This window comes from Natator depressus, chromosome 9 (genome assembly GCF_965152275.1).
Source record: "Natator depressus isolate rNatDep1 chromosome 9, rNatDep2.hap1, whole genome shotgun sequence".
Classification (NCBI taxonomy): Eukaryota; Metazoa; Chordata; order Testudines; family Cheloniidae; genus Natator; species Natator depressus.
In genome coordinates this window covers 54,160,445-54,177,408 of record NC_134242.1, presented here as the reverse complement: position 1 = coordinate 54,177,408, position 16,964 = coordinate 54,160,445, and the positions used below count along the sequence as shown (strand labels likewise).

Sequence of the window (16,964 nt, the reverse complement as noted above, 5' to 3'; positions counted from 1 at the left end):
CCACTTGTTGTAGCTAGAAGGGAGAGAGAAGGAGCAGATATTTCATCCACCTTTGAAGCAGTTGGCAGATTCTAGGGTGGGAGGTGGAGGTGGTGGGAGAAGCAAAAGAATCCTCTTTCTCCTGAGTAGTCAGAGGAGTTTGGGGATTCAGGTTTATCAGGCACCTACTACCCCACAGAGGATTTGAAAGACAAAGCCGCTGAGTAAAGTCCAGGAACAGCATCATTAAGAATTTGAGCACACAAAAAACCTTTCCCAGAAGCTGGGGCACAGGTTTATTTCTCACCTGGGTGTTGCCTCTGGGCGATGATGCCCTCAGATCTCTTGCATCAGTCTTTTGGCAAGCAGGTTTAGTTCCCTGATCTCTGATAAATTTTAAGCCTTGTGTGTGAGTGGATGGAGGTAAATGAGTTGGGCTGGGTGCATAAGGGAGTAGGAGAGAGACAGAGACAGATGGAATGAATTAGAAAAGAGATGAATGATTTTAAGAGAGAGAGACTGAGAAATTGAGGGAGAGGGGAAGCAATGGGAGAAGAAAGAAGCAGCAGAAAATAAGAGGCAGCAGCAGAGAACACAACATAGGGAAGTGATATAATGCGGTGGAGGAGAGAGAGAAAATAAGAAGCTAACTGACAATGAAAACAAAGGAGAAAGGGATAAACCATGATCTATGATAGGAAAGAAAGGAAAGTGGAGTGAAGCCAGGATGGAAAAGAGGGTACGAGAGGAGCAAGAAAGATGCAGTAAGTAGCATTTTAAACAAATGATTAAGATAGAAGTTAGATTGAGAACATCTTAGAATTAAGTACAAGTGCTTTATTCTTTTACATTGCAGAAGGAATGGCTAGCAGACTTCACTCTTCAGCTGGGAGATGTTGGTAAATTCTTCAACCTTGCTAACAGCTTGCATTATTTGGTGACACAACTGATTTTAAAAGCCTGGGAGTTTAATGGAGCTGAAATAAAGTATTTCATTGGAATGTGATTTATTATTTATGACTGAACTGGCTTATGCTGGTTTTCTTACCAGCTGATCTGTACTATACCTTGTATAGCAAGTGAAGGCTGGAGTACTTTAAGAGGGAGGCTAACTGCCTGTGGGATCATGGTTAGGGTGAGTAGAGCTAGATGATCGTTGTGGAAGAACATAAAGTGGTGTTTGCAAAGGAAAGGGAAATGTATCTCTGCCATGCTGGGTTGATTTGTTTTAAATATCAGTGTTATCAATGTAATCCTTGTTTAGAGGAATCACTCTAAAGGGGTGATGAATATTTTCCTTATTATGGAGCTAAGCTTCAAGCAGGACTCTTGCAAACATTCTACCAGCTGCATTATCAAAAGGTGCCTCATAGTACTGGGGAATGTCAATTTTAGTTTAAGGACTTTGTTGCAAAGGAGAGAACTACTAACATTCTGGACATCAGAGGTAAAACATTGGGATGAAATCCACCAATAGTATAATTCATAGTGTGTGAGATCATGTGATGCAGTAAAGACATAATAAAACCTATAAACTCACTGTCCTCTCCCAATTCCTTAACTATGTGGTGGTGAAATAGGTCAGAAAAAGCCAGGGGAAGATAAAATGCTCAGTCTTCTAGCCCAACTCACCCCAACTAGTCTGGATAATTAACCAGTGGAACAACTTATCCAGGGTCATGGTGGATTCTCCATCATGGGCAATTTTAAAATCAAGACAGGATGTTTCTTCTAAAAGATCTGCTCTAGGAATTATTTTGGGAAATTGTATGGCCTGCGTTATACAGGTCAGACTAGAGGAGCACAATGATCCCTTCTGAACTTGGAATCTGTGAAAACCATGTCCACTGAAAAAATTTAAAGGTGCATGCATGCTGCAGACTGACTCATAGAACACAACCTAAATTTGAAGATATCATCCTCTGTTGAAATGATAAGGGAATTCACTGTGATGTTAGTTTAGCTACTATTGACCTTCTACATACTGCTCCCCCACTGTAGATATACTTTCCCCCCTTGCATATTTTCATCTTCTTCCAGTGTTATTGCCTCTCTTTCCATGGACACTGCCACTGCTTCTTCCCTTCCCTACACACTATCCCAGCATCCCCTACCCCCCACCCTGGGTTCTCTCCTCATACATGCATCTCCATTGACCAACTCCAGTATTCCTAGCCTGGTTGTTCACCAGATATACAATTTCTGCTCCTTCCCACTTTGGGGAGCCACGAGGTCCGCAACACTCCTAACCTAATCACCAAATCCACTCCCTGTTGACAGACAAGCTATGCCAAGATCTCTTGGTTTCCATTTCCCCTCCCAAACTAAACAAACAAGATGCTTTATCACCTGACCTCACCTCACCGCTCAAAATTCACAGACAAGCTGTCATCTGATCTTTCCCATTCAAAGACAGGCCTTGATGTTAAATTCCCACCTACACCAAAAACAAGCTTAAAAGTGAGTGACTCCTTTCACTTTGCTATAGGAGCCAGTGCAGTCCCCAATGCTCCAGACTCATACTGAGGCAAAGATACAATCCCTATCCTTCTGACTGGTTTCCACTACTCTGTGACTAGTCATTCTCCTTTCCTGCCTCTGCAACATTGTTTTACAGAACTATTAAACTCTGTCCCCATTTTTAGACATTCACAAGATTTGTATTTTGTTATGAATGAAGATTGCATAACCAGGGTCAGCGTGTGCTACAGCTACAGCATACTGTATCAAAATGCTGCAGGAAGACTTTCTGACTTCTGCAGCCTGCTAGTACTAATTCACAGAATATAGAAAAAATGTTAAAATTACATATTTTGGAACTCCCCAACATCCTAAGGCAGGGGTGGGCAAACTTTTTGGCCTGAGGGCCACATCTGGGAATAGAAATTGTATGGCAGGCCATGAATCCTCACAAAATTGGGGTTGGGATGTGGGAGGGGGGTCAGAGCTCTGGTTGGGGGTGTGGGCTCTGGGCTCGGGCCAGAAATGAGGAATTCTAGGTGCAGGAGGGGGCTCCGGGCTGGGGGAGGATGCGGGGGTGAGGGCTCCGGTTGGGGGTGCAGGCTCTGGGGTGGGGCTGGGGATGAGAGGTTTGGGGTGCAGGAGGGTGCTCCAGGCTGGGATCAAGGGGTTTGGAGGGTGGGAGGGGGACAGGGCTGGGGCAGGGGGTTGGGGAGTGGAGGGAGGCTCAGGGGTGCAGGCTCCAGGCAGCGCTTTCCTCAAGTGGCTCCCAGAAGCAGCGGCATGTCCCTTCTCTGGCTCCTATGTGGAGGTGTGGCCAGGCAGCTCTGCACGCTGCCTTGTCCGCAGGCACCGTCCCTGCAGTTCCCATTGGCCACAGTTCCTGGCCAATGGGAGCTGCGGGGGTGGCGCTTGGGGTGGGGGTGACGTGCAGAGTGGAGCCCCCTGGGTGCCCCTACATGTAGGAGCCGGGGGGGGGGGCCATGAGCTCCTTCTGGGAGCCACGTGGAGCGGCCCCTGACCCTGGTCCCCGGCTGAAGCGACGGAGCGGGGTAAGCCCCAGACCCCACTCCCCAGCGCGAGCTTGAGGGACAGATTAAAACGGCTGGCAGACCAGATTAAAAAGGCTGGTGGGCCAGATTTGGCCCGTGGGCCGCAGTTTGCCCACTCCTGTCCTAAGGAAACTGTGCATTTATAAGTGATATAAGCTTTCTTTCAGGTCTTCCTTAATTAACATTTTTAATTGCTTTCTAATACAAGCTGTGGAACTCAAAGGTTTTGCTGCAAGCTTACTTTCCCTCCACTGTACAGTATAGAACTGCTTCTATTTTAATTCATATTATATAGTTTATTATGACGAAGTTTGTGATCTCACCAAGAGAAAGGGGAGAAACAATACAAATGGACAAAAAAGGGATGGAAGAAACAGCAGCATCTCTACCATGGCCAGAAGTGTACTTTTATGTTCCCCGTCACTGTATATGAGCATCTCACAATCTTTAATGTATTTACCCTCACAACACCCTTTTCAGGTAGAGAACATAAGAAGGGCCATATTGGGTCAGACCAAAGGTCCATCTAGCCCAGTATCCTGTCTTCTGACAGTGGCCAATGCCAGGTGCCCCAGAGGGAATGAACAGAACAGATAAACATCAAGTGATCCATTCCCTGTCTCCCATTCCCAGCTTCTGGCAAACAGAGACACCATCCCTGCCCATCCTGGCTAATAGCCATTGATGGACCTCTCCTTCATGAATTTATCTAATTCTTTTTTAAACCCTGTTATAGTCTTGAACTGAACAAATCCCCCGAACAAATCCCCCCTCCTAAATATTTGCTAAACTGCCCCCCTCAGGTATTAGGCTGTCTCAACACCAGCACACAGTGTGAGGGATTGTTAAATCTTTCCCTAGTTTCATACCGGTTAAGGCAAGAAGATTCCATTATGATAATCTAGTCTGTCCTGCTGCATAACAAAGGCTATCAAATTTCACCCAGGAATTTCTGCATCAAGCTCATAGCTTCTGGCTCAGCTAGAGGAGACAGAGTCCAGTGAAAGGAAGGGGAGGTTTCAGATTGGATATAATTGCCTGATATCCCTCCCATCCAACTCCTAACACACATTCCTATATTAAAGAAGCAAGATCACAAAAAGTGTTGTCCGATTTTGCTACCTCCTGAGACCATTGGGTCAGAGAGAGATTAATTTTCAGCTCATTTTAGCATCAGTCTGGAGCCCTGCATTCTGTTTTTTAAATTAAATTAAATTTTAAATGAATTTAGTGCTGATGTCAGGTTTATGTCAGACAGTCTCAGAGACTGAGACCCTCCCTTTGTCCAAAGAACAGGTATTGCAGAGGAATCAGCAGGGCGACATCCCCCACACTGCCCCAGTAATGTGCTACTGCCCTGATTTGGAGCAACCACTTAAAGGGATGAGAGTATTCAGCCTCCAGGAGTGTTCAACTCTTGGTCTCTGACACCATCAATAAAGACATGGATTTTGCTGACTGGCTTTGTAATGCTAACCCAGTCTGGATTGGGAACGCCTGCTCACTTCACACAGACCACTGAAGAGGTGTCAGATTCAACTAGTGCACAAAAATAAAAGCCCCACATTTATATCCTATTACCAGTCTCAAAAGCCATCAAATTCACCCAAAACTGTTTTCATTCAAGTGCAAGAATTATGAAAACTAATGTATGTATATTAGGTTTAGTAAGACTTCTAAAACAAATCTAATTTGGGGGAAGTCTAAATGTTATACTCATTTTTCAAATAATTCAGGTAGCTTCAGATGGTGAATCAATTCTTCACTGTTTTTGTTTTTAATAACACAGCCTTCACAAAAGCAGACACTAAATTCAAAAGGGGTTCCAGTGAAGCAAAAACCTTTGAATGGTAGAATTTTAACTCTTTGACTAATACAGTATTTTAGCTGCATTTAACCATACCTTTGGTTGCTGCATTGCTGGCCATATTCCCCAGGGTTATTTTTAGACTGCTCACCTTAGCTCCCTATTCTTTCCTTGGTCACCAGGAAGTGTTTTGGACTTGGTTGATAAGATAGTAATATAGCAAATGATCTCATGATTAGGTGAGAATGTTATCCCAGTTTCTGCTGGGAGTTGTAGTTTAATTTAAAACAGGCTCTTACAAAAGTAACCGACCTGATACACAGCAGTTGCACAATTAGCATGACCCAACTTTCAAAACAGAAAACCTGGACTGCTCTAAATATAGTCAAAGGGGATGAGGTGTAGAAGGATTTGGTAGTTAAGAGACGCCTTCAAGAAGGACAAGAGGATTTGGCAGTAATTGTCTCCAATCAGAGCAGGCTGTTCATAACATTCTCCTCCTCTCCTGACCCTCCACTGGCTTTTCAGCAACTTTTCCCCAATGCTTTAGATTAAGATCCTTATTTCTTTCCCCCAATATCTTTACTCTCCCTCAGGAGATGAATTTTGGTCCCAGCTGCCTTTTTCTAGGACTCTGGCACCTATCAAATGATTTACTGCATGCTCTGACATGCAGTAAAATCTTGAACACTTCAGATTCCAGGATCTCACACTGGCACGCTCTGGGCTATGAGGAACCCCAGACTCCAAAACATGTCAGAATACATAACAATTCAATAGGGAGACTCCATGCTGAGGCCAGTTGCAGATGGGCCTAAGGTTCGTCTTGGCACCAGCAGTTTTAGTGGGGTGGCAGAATGCCAGGAAGCAGGGGTGGTCAGCCGGCTGGCTTGCTGAACTGGAACCAGGGCATAAAATAATTAGCATAAACAACCTGCAAAATCAGTCTGCCTAGTCACCTTACACACACCCTCATAGGCCATATGTTTAGAAAAGAAACATGGAAGTTTGGCTGTACATTTTCACAGGAAATATACCACATTCTGGCTGAGATGCAAACTGATAAAACTGCTGTGGTAAGGGAGACATGCCCTTCCCAACTCAGAGTTCAGACAAAACAAAGCAACGTTTCAGCCTTAACTGCTTGTTTCCCAAGCTGTCATTCATGGCCAAACAGACCTGAAGAAGAACTCTGGGTAGCTCAAAAGCTAGTCTCTTCCACCCCCGGCAATTGTACAATAAAAGATATTACCTAATTCACCTTCTCTCTTCCAATACTATTATTATTTAACTGATAAATTATGGAGTCTCCTTTATGGGATTCTCAGGAAACGAAAAGCACTCTCAATTTAGTTTCTGTATCAATCTACCCTTAGCGCTCACACAAAATATAAACTGCCCAACTCGACAGTTGGCTTCAGTTTTATTAGTGGTTTTTTAAGACTATATAAACAAGAAGACAGAAGCATGAGTAGGTGGTACATGCCAATATGGATGCTAATATTAAAACAAACTCTTCTTTAAGATTTATGGACAGCAGTTAAAACTTTACCAATGTAAACTTTACGCAGTAAACAATTTATAATCACTTAGAATTTGTTTGATTATCTAAATATTGCTTTCTATCTTGAGAAAATATTAAATCTGGCAATTTTCAGAATTCCTATTAAAAAGGTTTGATTCTTGTCTTTCAATAAACAGCACATGTATCTCAGAAAATCAGTCATGGTGCTTACTAAATTAGGGCAAAGCATCTTTCAGAGGATCAATTTTATAAGAAGCTCATTTGTAGGAATTCCAACAAATGTGAACTTATTAAAAATATGTTAAGACAACTTATGTAAACCTAAAAAAATTTGTCTAGCAGTTTAGATTAAGGTAATTCTTTTATATTGACACACAAAGAGAATATAAAAATATGCACCAAAAGGTACCAATCACAAGGCTGTTGCAGGTTTTTAGTTACATGTACTAGTAGCTATTTAAGCTTTGATTTTGTGGTTTATAGTATTGTAGGAAACCCTGGATGAAGTTACAAATTTTGAACGATTTCACTTCTACTACATAGTCCTGCAGGGACAAACAAACAAAAAACACCCAACCTTGACATCATTTTAGTGATATTTTTTCCACCTACATTAAAATGTGGGATTTTTCCATGGGAAAGACCTATTAAAATTGGGACCTTCTCATGGAAAAATAAGGTTGGGTGGCAACCCTAAATATAAGCAGGTAGTTTATATTCTCTTAGCTGAATTTAGAGATAGGAATTGCCACAATGGATTAGAGCAGTGGGGTCCATCTACACCAGTATCCTGTCTCTGACACTGGCTAGTACTAGAAGCTTCAGAGGAAGAGGTAAGAAACCCCACAATGGAATACCCCTAGGGAAAGTTTTTCTTCCGAACACTGTCAGTTGGGGGCTGGGCTTATGCTCTGAAGAATGAGTCTTTGCCATCCTAAACAGGAAGCCGCAGCAGTGCCAGGATGCAGAGAGGAGGCTTGGAGTGCTCCAGGTGTCCACACTGCACTTGCCATGGCAAGAGAGAGGCGATGCTGACTTGCCTGGCCTGATGTGTGGGCTGCCTAGCTGGGCAGGCTCAATGCTTGCCCCGAGAAAGCCATATGGGCAGAGGCACTAGAGATGTCCAGAGCCACTGCCCAGTGGCCAAGATCCCTGGAGGAGTGCTTCTAGGACTGGCCACCCCAGTGCTGCAGGAAGGAGCTCTGGTGGAGTGTGATGTATCACATAGAGTCTGCACCCAGCAGTGCCACTGCTGGAGCCTCCCACAGGATAAGCAGAGGTTATGGGGGGGTTGGGGTGAGGGATCCAGGGCTCCTGAGCCCAAAGTCCAGCACAACGGGGATAGGAAGCCATGGGCTGGGTGGAGACAGCATTGTCAGGTAGATGCTTTCAACCCTACCCAAACCCAATGGGACCCACCTTACAACAAGTGTCAAATTCAGGTCATTATGAAACAACTCAACGAGCTAGGGTTGGGCTCAGATTTGCTGTGGTCTAGTTGGGCTTTAAAATTAGGCCCTAGCAGACTTCTAGCTCCTTAAACATGACAAATAAATCCTTGTGGCCTTTATGATCAGCTTCAAGTAGAAACTGAACTAGTTAAAAATGGTTGGGGAAGGGAAAGTAGAGTCTAATTGGAGTACTTTCTATTTAGAAGCAAGGCAAAACACATTACCCTAGATCAGAGATGACCTTAAAGTGCACCTCTTTTGTAAGACTTTAACTAGATAGCCTCTTACTTTAGCCAAAAGAATGAATTCTCCCCAATTACAAAGGCACTGAGGGTACTGACCACAGTCCTGGGACAGCAGACTGTTCAAGTATGGGAAACTGATCTTCTCTAGTTCATCCAGCTTCTCCTTCAGCTTCTTGACTTGGCTGTCAGAGCGGCTGATTCTCTGCCTCAACAGCTTCAGCTCTCCATTCTTTTTCTCCACCTGCTCCCGTAAGCAGCACACTTCGTTTTTGCTTTGCCTAGAGGAGAAACAGTATGAATGGAGGGAGTCAATGAGCTTGCAAGCTCCTGAGGCTGAGATGATGACCTCATTGATTGACATGGGGTTGGCATCTGTCTCTCCCTTCTGACCTACCACAGCCTCTGTTGCTGGCTGAGGGGTAAGGTCTGCAGGGGATGCTGACAAACTCTGGGAAGGTTTCTGAGGGGTTGCAGTAAGTGATGAATTAGGGGAGCTTTCTGCTAAGGTCTTATTGTGCCCCATGATGTTGCTACTGCAGCTTGGTTCCACATCTCTCTTTGGCCTTTTCTTCTCAAGTTGCTCTTTTGGGAAAGATGGCTTCTCTCTGGTGTGCTTAGAGGAAAAGCTGTAAGAGTGGAGGGAGCCAATAAATTTGCAAGCCCCAGATACTGGAGGTGTGAAGTCATCAATTGATATACCACTTCTATCTGTTATCCAGCTCTCAGTATGGACTGTGCTTCCAGAACAATCATCCACAGATGGTCTTTCCGGCTTTTTCTGGAGTCCTGTCTTTGTGACTAAGTTATCAACTAACATCCTTCTCAGAGGCCCTTCCAACTGCCCACAGACATTCTCTCCTTGCTCAGACATTGACCCAATTTCAGTTTGCAGAGTCACCTGCTCCATCTCTTTAGTCCCTTGCATTATCATAAAGTCTTGGTCAGAATATGAGGTTCTCTCAACTACCTCACAGCCTCCTTCCCTTGGTTGATCTCCATCCCTCGCAGGTATTTGGCTTGCTATTTTAATTCTACTTTTGACATAATCTTGGTTGTCGTCTTTCTTCTCTGTGAGCTGGAAGATAGTTGGCACAGCTGTTGGCTTGAGTAGCCGATGCTGATCTTCCAGCCGTTTGGAGAAACTATCTTTGGTGAAATGCTCACTGCAGAGAAAGGAGTACTTGGTGGGAGTCCAGTTGTCCCTTTGAACTGCTTTTAACCACTGGATCAGACGTTTTGAGTCCTTTAGAGGGAATCTGCAAACAAGAAGCATAAAAAGGGTAAAATAAATGGATATTTCTATAATCAAAGAAGTTCAATGTTAGCGGACCATAAGTTTTGGAAACCAAAATTATCTAGAAAGCAGTATAGTACTGGTTATGCCTGGCTGATGATTGATTATTGAAAGTTTCAGCGGAATGCTAAATATTCATTTCCATGGCTGGCAGTTAAATTCCCCTGAGAGGACATAACCAGTTAGCTTTGTGCTACTGTCTATTAAAATCAGCTAGCAAACAACTGACCACTTCACTATGTATTTATACCAGTCAGACACCATGACTCTCCTTGTAAGTGAAGAAAGACAAGATGTGAATAATGAAACCCTCTGCCCCGAACAACAATCTAATCCATCTACAGTCTTCAGGAACTGACTGGTGTTTACACTGAGTAATGAAGGGATATTAAACAAGATATAAAACATCCTACATTCAGGCCTCAATGCCAAGAAATCATAACATTTACACATACAGTATTTCTTATAGTTGACACAAATGCTTGTTTTAGACTGTTAACGGCACCTATCCAGAAAAAACAAACACATAGCCAGGGACTTCACACACAATCATTTTCATAGAGGAATTCAGTAGATTTTCATATCCCATGAGGGAAGAAAAATTAAACTAGGCATACAAGATACAGTTTGAAATGGGCTCGCAAAAGTCATCTTAATTTTGAATTTTTGCTTAGTATTACCAATGCTAAGGTTACATTTGGATCTAGGCAGATGGATCCCCGCACCTACACAGAGACCATGGGCTGCATGCAGGTACAGGTGTCTGCCTGCATAGTTCCATTTGCATGTTTGTGACTTCGGACCATATGGCCCACTATTTTAAGAGAGCATCTGAGGTGAATGTGTTCAGGCAGGAATACCAATATTACTCAAACCAGCTATGATTACTCAGCAACCTTACAAACCAAAAATAATCAGAAGAACTTTCTGAAATTTCAGAAGATGGCAAAACAAAATCACAAAATTCATACAATGAAGCATAATGGATATAAAGATTATTAACAGCTTTGCGTAATAAAGAAGACACAGCTTACTGTATTTGCAGATTTTAAGTAAGAGACATACAGAACAGAATCAGCATAGTTAGTATTACTATGTTAGTATTACTTATTTCGTGCACAGGAAACATGATTACCTCAATTTCATTACAAACAAGCGTTGTATATAATTTGCTCTTGAGTTGTCTTCAGTTTCTAACTACAAGAGGAAAGCAATATTTTTATCCTGGGTTTTTTGGAAGAGAAAAAGACTACTACTACAGAGCATTTCTTTAATGGAGTTTCTCTTGGATGCCACCTGCAGTAATAGAATACGTCCCAGAAAGAAAGCGGTTTGCATGTAACTCATGGAACCTCTTTCCCTACTGTTCATTCTGGGCCAAGCTGTCTTATTGTTCAGCAAAGACATAAAAGGAGGGCAAGATTGTGTGCATCCCACATCACCAGCATGAGGGTACATGATGACAAAACTATTACACGTACTAGCTGAGATATGCAGTGGGAGAAATGTGTGTGTGTACAGTCCTTAACGCCAGCCTTGGGCTATAACAAGACTAAGCTGCAGTTTCAGTAGCCAGTGGAGACCTTGGAGGGGGTGAAATCCAAGTGTGCGTGTTCCTCATCAATAGCATAACCAGAGTTACTATGGGCAGGTCTACACTAGAAACTTTTGCTAGAATAGCAATGTGAGAGATGGGTGTGATTTTTTTTTTACAACATTTTTATACCAAGAGAAGCCCTAATGTAGACATAATTATATCAGCAAAAAAATGCTTTTGTCGGTATAACTTATACCAGCTCCCTGAACAAGATAAACTATACCAGTAAAAGCATTCTTGACAGTATAAGCTGCATCTTAACTAGGAGAGTTTGCCAGTGTAGTTATACCAGCAAAGTTTTTATAATGTAGACTGGACATACATCTAGGGGGAGACCTGCAGGGAAGAAAACACATTGGAGAGTGGGAAGGGAATGCATTTTAGGTCTTGTTTATATTAGGAAATGTTATTGTGTTTAATCATGATTTTTAACAACACAGTTAGCCAACATAGACTGACCAGTGCTTTGTGGTCAGTGCAGACAAGTCATGTTCAACAAGATGTCAGCTAGACTTCATGATTAACTATGTCATCATATCAAACATGGTATGTCTTTGTCTATCCTGACCACAGTCATGGTCAGTTAACTCAACTGTTAAAAATGATTAAATGCTTGCTTAAACACCACACTTTCTAATGTAGACAAGGCCAAAGGGGTAAAGAGTGAGAACATAAGGACCGTGGGGAAGGGAAGCATGCATCCCTCATTCATCAACAGCCTAAGAACATAACAGTTGGGATGTCTGCTATAGGAAAATCTGCTGGGGTGGGGATATTGGGAAGTGTGTGTCTGGGAGAAGGAGAAAAGTAGATTGCAGGGGGGTGAAGTAGGGAAGGGAGATGTAAGAGACAGAGATGCATGTTCTGTCCCCCATATCAACAACTTTAAGTGCACAGCAGGACTAAGCAGCTATACTGGCTGGTGGCAGATATTGAGGTGCAATGTGTGTCAGGGAATCATGGCCCTAAAGGTACAGCAAGATTAAACACTTATATGTTGTACAGTTGGAGATTTGTTGAGGTGCAGAATATACATGTGCTGGGGCAGGAGAGAAAGGGGAGGATAAAATTTGTGCAGCTGACAGGAGAGGAAGAAACATGAGAGTCCCTCATCAATCATCTAAGAATGTAGCAGGACTAAACAGCTACACTGGTCAGTGCGAAACCTGCAAAGAGTGGAAGGCAGGGATAGATGAGTACTTGGCAGTCAGAGGAGGGGAAAATGAGAAGGTGTATGTGCATCTGGGGATAGCTGTGACTTTCCATCTTAGGAGGATGGAGGACAGATGCTGCTCTGTGTATTTCTGTTGGATGGATAGGACAGGAGTTTGGCATGTCTAACTTCCTGTCTGGTTGGGGACAAAGAAACAGGGCATCTGCCTAGTGGAGGAGAAAGGTGAGAGTCTGTCTATCTGTGTGAGGATAGGGGTGAATGTGTGTCTGTGTGCAGGGGCCAGGAAGGAATGGAGGTAGGTACATTTGTCTCTGTCCATGACAACGGGGAGGTAGAGGTGTGCGTGTTGGGGGCGGGGGGAGGGAGGCAGGGGTGTACCCAGAGGTAAGTGTAAGTGTGTCAGATTGTGGGAGATACATGTGTTCCTGTTAGGGGGTAGATGAACCTGTCTGTGTGTGAGGGGGGAGCGACAGGTGCACACCAGGTGTAGCTCTGCAAGGGGACAGAGAGGAGGTAGGTGAGTGTCTGTCTGGGGGGGGGGGGACACAGAGAGTGGTTCGGGGGAGTGGGGAGGTGTTTGTCAATGTGTGGCAGTAGGAAGGGACGGGAGGGGTGTGTGGAGCGGGAAAGGGAAGAAAGCGAATAGCTGCCTGTCCGGGGGGTGGGTGGGTAGATGGCTTTATGTGTGAAGGATAAGCAGGTGTGTGTCTGTCAGTCTGTGAAGGCAGGTTTGGGTAGATGTCTGTCTGTCGGGGAGATCTCTCAAGTTGGGACCAGAAATGGGATCAGTGTCTGTCTGTCTGTAGGGGGCGGGGGATGAGTTAATGTCTGTCTGTCGGGGGGATGAGTCGGTGTCTGTCTGTACAGTCTGTCACTCAGTCAAGGGGTGGGGGAGAGGTCCGGGAAGGGGCGGCTCTGTGCCCCGCGATTCCAGCGGGAGCCGGGCTTGGCGGTCGGGGCGGGGGTACTGGGCCGGCTGAAGCGGCCGCTGTTACCTGTGGAAGGAGACGGCTCCTCTATGCACCTTCCCCTGCCGGTTAGAGCAATTCACCGCCGCGCAGCAGATCACCATCTCCGGCCGGTTGGCCCTTCCCCCCACTCCCCTCACCCCTCCCAACACAGGGGCCGAGGCCAGCCGTACAACAAGATGGCGGAGCCAGGTCACCTCAGCTGCCCCCCTTCCCTGGAATAGGGGTTTCAGTACGATGGTGCCGTCAACAAAGATGGCGACCACCATATGGCCGCCGCCATTTTGGTCGAGGCACCGCCGTACACCACTGTCTCCGCAGAGAAGAACTTCCTAGTACCCCTCTCTGTGCCCTCACTGGGTCTTTCTTTGAGGCGAGGGTTGGGCTTGTGGGGAGCGGATAGGAACGGGAGAATCGAGGGGTTCAAATGAAGCTCAACTGAGGCAGCCATGTTGGAAACAGGGGGCGGGGTTTTGCTGACCGTACTACACGATGGCGGCGCCCACGTATCACACCTGCCCCGGGTAGGTAGGGGTGGGGTTGCGCATAGGGCCGAGATCCGGTAATGGGCAAAGCATATAAAGATCATTCCCTGCTCATTCCCCGACCCCGACTTCAGCCTGGTGCCATATGACTCCACCTCACCTGAGTCCTTCGTTCCGTACAGCAAAATGGCGGCCCCCGTATGGATGAGGAAGTGGTGCGGCGCAGCTGAACGCGGCGAGCTCCCCTCTCGACCTATCCCGACTGAGAAGCGCTGTGAGCCGCTCTCTGATTGGGTGCGCTGGGCCCCTCGTCAGGAGCGGACGGGCTACGCTGCGGCCTGTGTGTGTATGTGGAGGAGGCAGTAGCTGCAGCCCACTTGGCCCTGGGGCTGGTTAGAGGCAGGAGTCACAGGATGGACGCAGGTGAGCGGCGGCGGGACCCCTGCCAGAGCTCTGGGCCGCCCCCGCCCCGCCGCTCGGCGTGTCGGGCTGGCTGTGTCCCTGCTTCCCTGAGCGCCGGTGTTCTCCCCCAACCCGCCACGGGGGAGTAAAGGTGGCGGTGTGTGTGGGAGGGAGGCCCTGGGGTGGGGTGTAGGCTGGTCAATCTCCCTTGATGGTTCCCTTGGTAGGGGTTGAGGGGAAGGTCGTGTAGGGATCTATGGGGTGGCTGGGGATCACCAAGGCAGGAGGTGGGGGTAGTAGGGTGTGGGGGTGTGAGCTGGGGATCCCCAAGGCAGGGGTTAAGAGCTTGGGATCCCCAAGGTAGGGGATGTGCAGGTGGGGTCCCAAACTGCAGTCCATTGTTCATTCAGGGCTAGTTGATCCCATGGTGATGCTTTCTCACATCTTGCTGCTAACTCACATTGAAAGTTAAAAATACTCTAGGTCATACACTTTGCTTCTCTTCTATATAGGTTCTTATACCACACTTATCAATGTAGTAGCTGTAGACCAAGCTTACTACACACAGTAAGAGGCTCTTTGCATTACTATTTTCTCTCCTATAAGAGAGTACCTGTGTTTCATCCTCCCATCCCCCTTTATTTCAGGGAATCCCTGTAACCTGATCCCTTCCCCGTGCCAGGGGTTCTCTGTGACCCCCATTCCAACATGTCAGGGTTTCTGTGTGTACCCTCCTTTTCCAGGTCTCCCTGTTTTCTTTCTCACAACATCAATATTTTAAGCTCAGTGGAGACATAGGCAAAGCTAAAATGAGGGCTACTGTTATGCTAGAATGTGTTCATCTCTGCCATCAACCTTGTATGCTCACATGGGGAGAGATGTCCACAGGACAGTCTCTATTAAAATATGGTCCATGTTAAGAAAAAGTTCTGTAGAACTTGGCATAGGATGTGTCAAGCATGATATGTATAAGATACCCTCTCAACCATGCACGCTCCCTGTGGCAATTAGAGGAAGGGATGTGGCTTGCATTAGGAAGGACACAAGATTATCTCTTAAAGTGATGAGGAAAACTTAACTGTAGAAGAAAGACAGGAGGGATAGCATGTTGTCATGTAGCACCCTGATAACACATCAGCAATGGACACTGTTACAACTTCAAAAAAACCAATGAGTACTTGTGGCACCTTAGAGACTAACAAATTTATTTGGGCATAAGCTTTTGTGGGCTAAAACCCACTTCATCGGATGTATGCAGTGGATAATAGCCTACCTTAATTAATTGGTCTCATTAGAGTTGTTATGGCAACACCCATTTTTTCATGTTCTCTGTGTATATATATCTTCCTACTGTATTTTCCACTGCATGCATCCGATGAAGTGGGTTTTAGCCCACGAAAGCTTATGCCCAAATAAATGTTAGTCTCTAAGGTGCCACAAGTACTCCTCAGTTTTTTTGGAGATAGACTAACACGGTGATACAGGCTACCACTCTGAAACGTGCTACAACTTCAAACACACTGCAGATCCTTGATACATTGTCTGTTTCTGACAGAGTCCTAAGGTTTGGCTTTTTATATTTGGCAACACTTACATAACTTTTTATGCAAACAAAGTGCCTTGAATTGAAACAGAACACTGTCCTCCTCCACAAACCCACGTTATACATGGCAGTTTGGGAAAGGCTGAGTGTATGCATAGAGTGGGAATAGTCTGCTCCTGTTAGGAATGGTTCAGCATTTGAAATTAACTTGGTCAATCATCAGTACCACTCCCCGGAAGCAGCATTTCTTGTTCCACAGGACACCTTTCTTTCTTCTGCAGCTTGGTGTGTGTGGCCTGATGCATGCCATAGAGTATACTAGCTTACAGACTTCAGAAAAGTTTCCTCCTTCCAATTTTCTCTAGTTTCTTTTGTAATTGGGGTAATGGAAAAGGGCACCTCACTGCTTCAGTGATGTTGGCTTGACTGCCCTGGATGTGGAAATTCACTGTACAGCAAGAGCAGTTGGCTATACAGTCTTTCTCCACTGTCCTGGTAATATTTTGCAGCCCTGTTGTGGAGATACCACTTCCAGAGTGAAATGGTTGGTTGCTCTCCATGACTGTTCATTTCTTGCCTTCTCTGCTCAGAATGCCAACAAGGAAGACAATTAAGGCCAATTGCAGTAGTGGTTTTTGATATGGACAAGTATCCATTAGGAAATGGACGGAGACTAACTCTTCGCAAACAATCATCTGACCGCCATCATAGGGTGGTAATTTTGATCCCTTCTTTTTAGGGCCACATGTAAGCCACTGACCCATTGGTGAAGGACTCCATATCCAACTCTGATTAATACTCTCCTAAGACATTCAGCCTCTGCTTATTTTCCACCTTGGACCCAGAACTCCTGTGCTCCAGGGCTTCTGCCGCCTTTATTTTTCTTCCTCAGTGCTAGTAGTATTACAACCAGAGTTCTACAGCTGTGGGTATCAAACTGGCTTCCAGTCACGCTCCCTGACCAGTGCATCATTGCACATAA

General features: G+C 45.3%; 2 protein-coding genes across 4 annotated transcripts in view; one reads left to right on the top strand and one right to left on the bottom strand.

Annotated features, from left to right (window-relative positions):
* Positions 1-14,241, bottom strand: part of THAP4 (THAP domain containing 4) — a 50,366-nt gene extending 36,125 nt beyond the window's left edge. Inside the window, exons 1-2 of one of the 3 annotated variants that reach the window (XM_074964198.1) lie at positions 14,198-14,241; positions 8,616-9,775 (exon numbers count right to left, since the gene is read on the bottom strand). In XM_074964198.1, the coding sequence (XP_074820299.1) occupies positions 8,616-9,450 (835 nt within the window). In that variant the 5' untranslated portion in view covers positions 9,451-9,775; positions 14,198-14,241. Of the gene's footprint in view, positions 1-5,394; positions 5,425-8,615; positions 9,776-13,579; positions 13,685-14,197 lie in introns of those variants that run through there. The other 2 variants (XM_074964197.1, XM_074964199.1) reach the window with 2 other exon arrangements.
* The window catches only part of ATG4B (autophagy related 4B cysteine peptidase), a 45,661-nt gene continuing 42,919 nt past the window's right edge, over positions 14,223-16,964 (top strand). Inside the window, exon 1 of the mRNA XM_074964201.1 lies at positions 14,223-14,460. Coding sequence (XP_074820302.1) covers positions 14,451-14,460 — 10 coding nt within the window. The 5' untranslated portion in view covers positions 14,223-14,450. The remainder of the gene's footprint in view (positions 14,461-16,964) is intronic.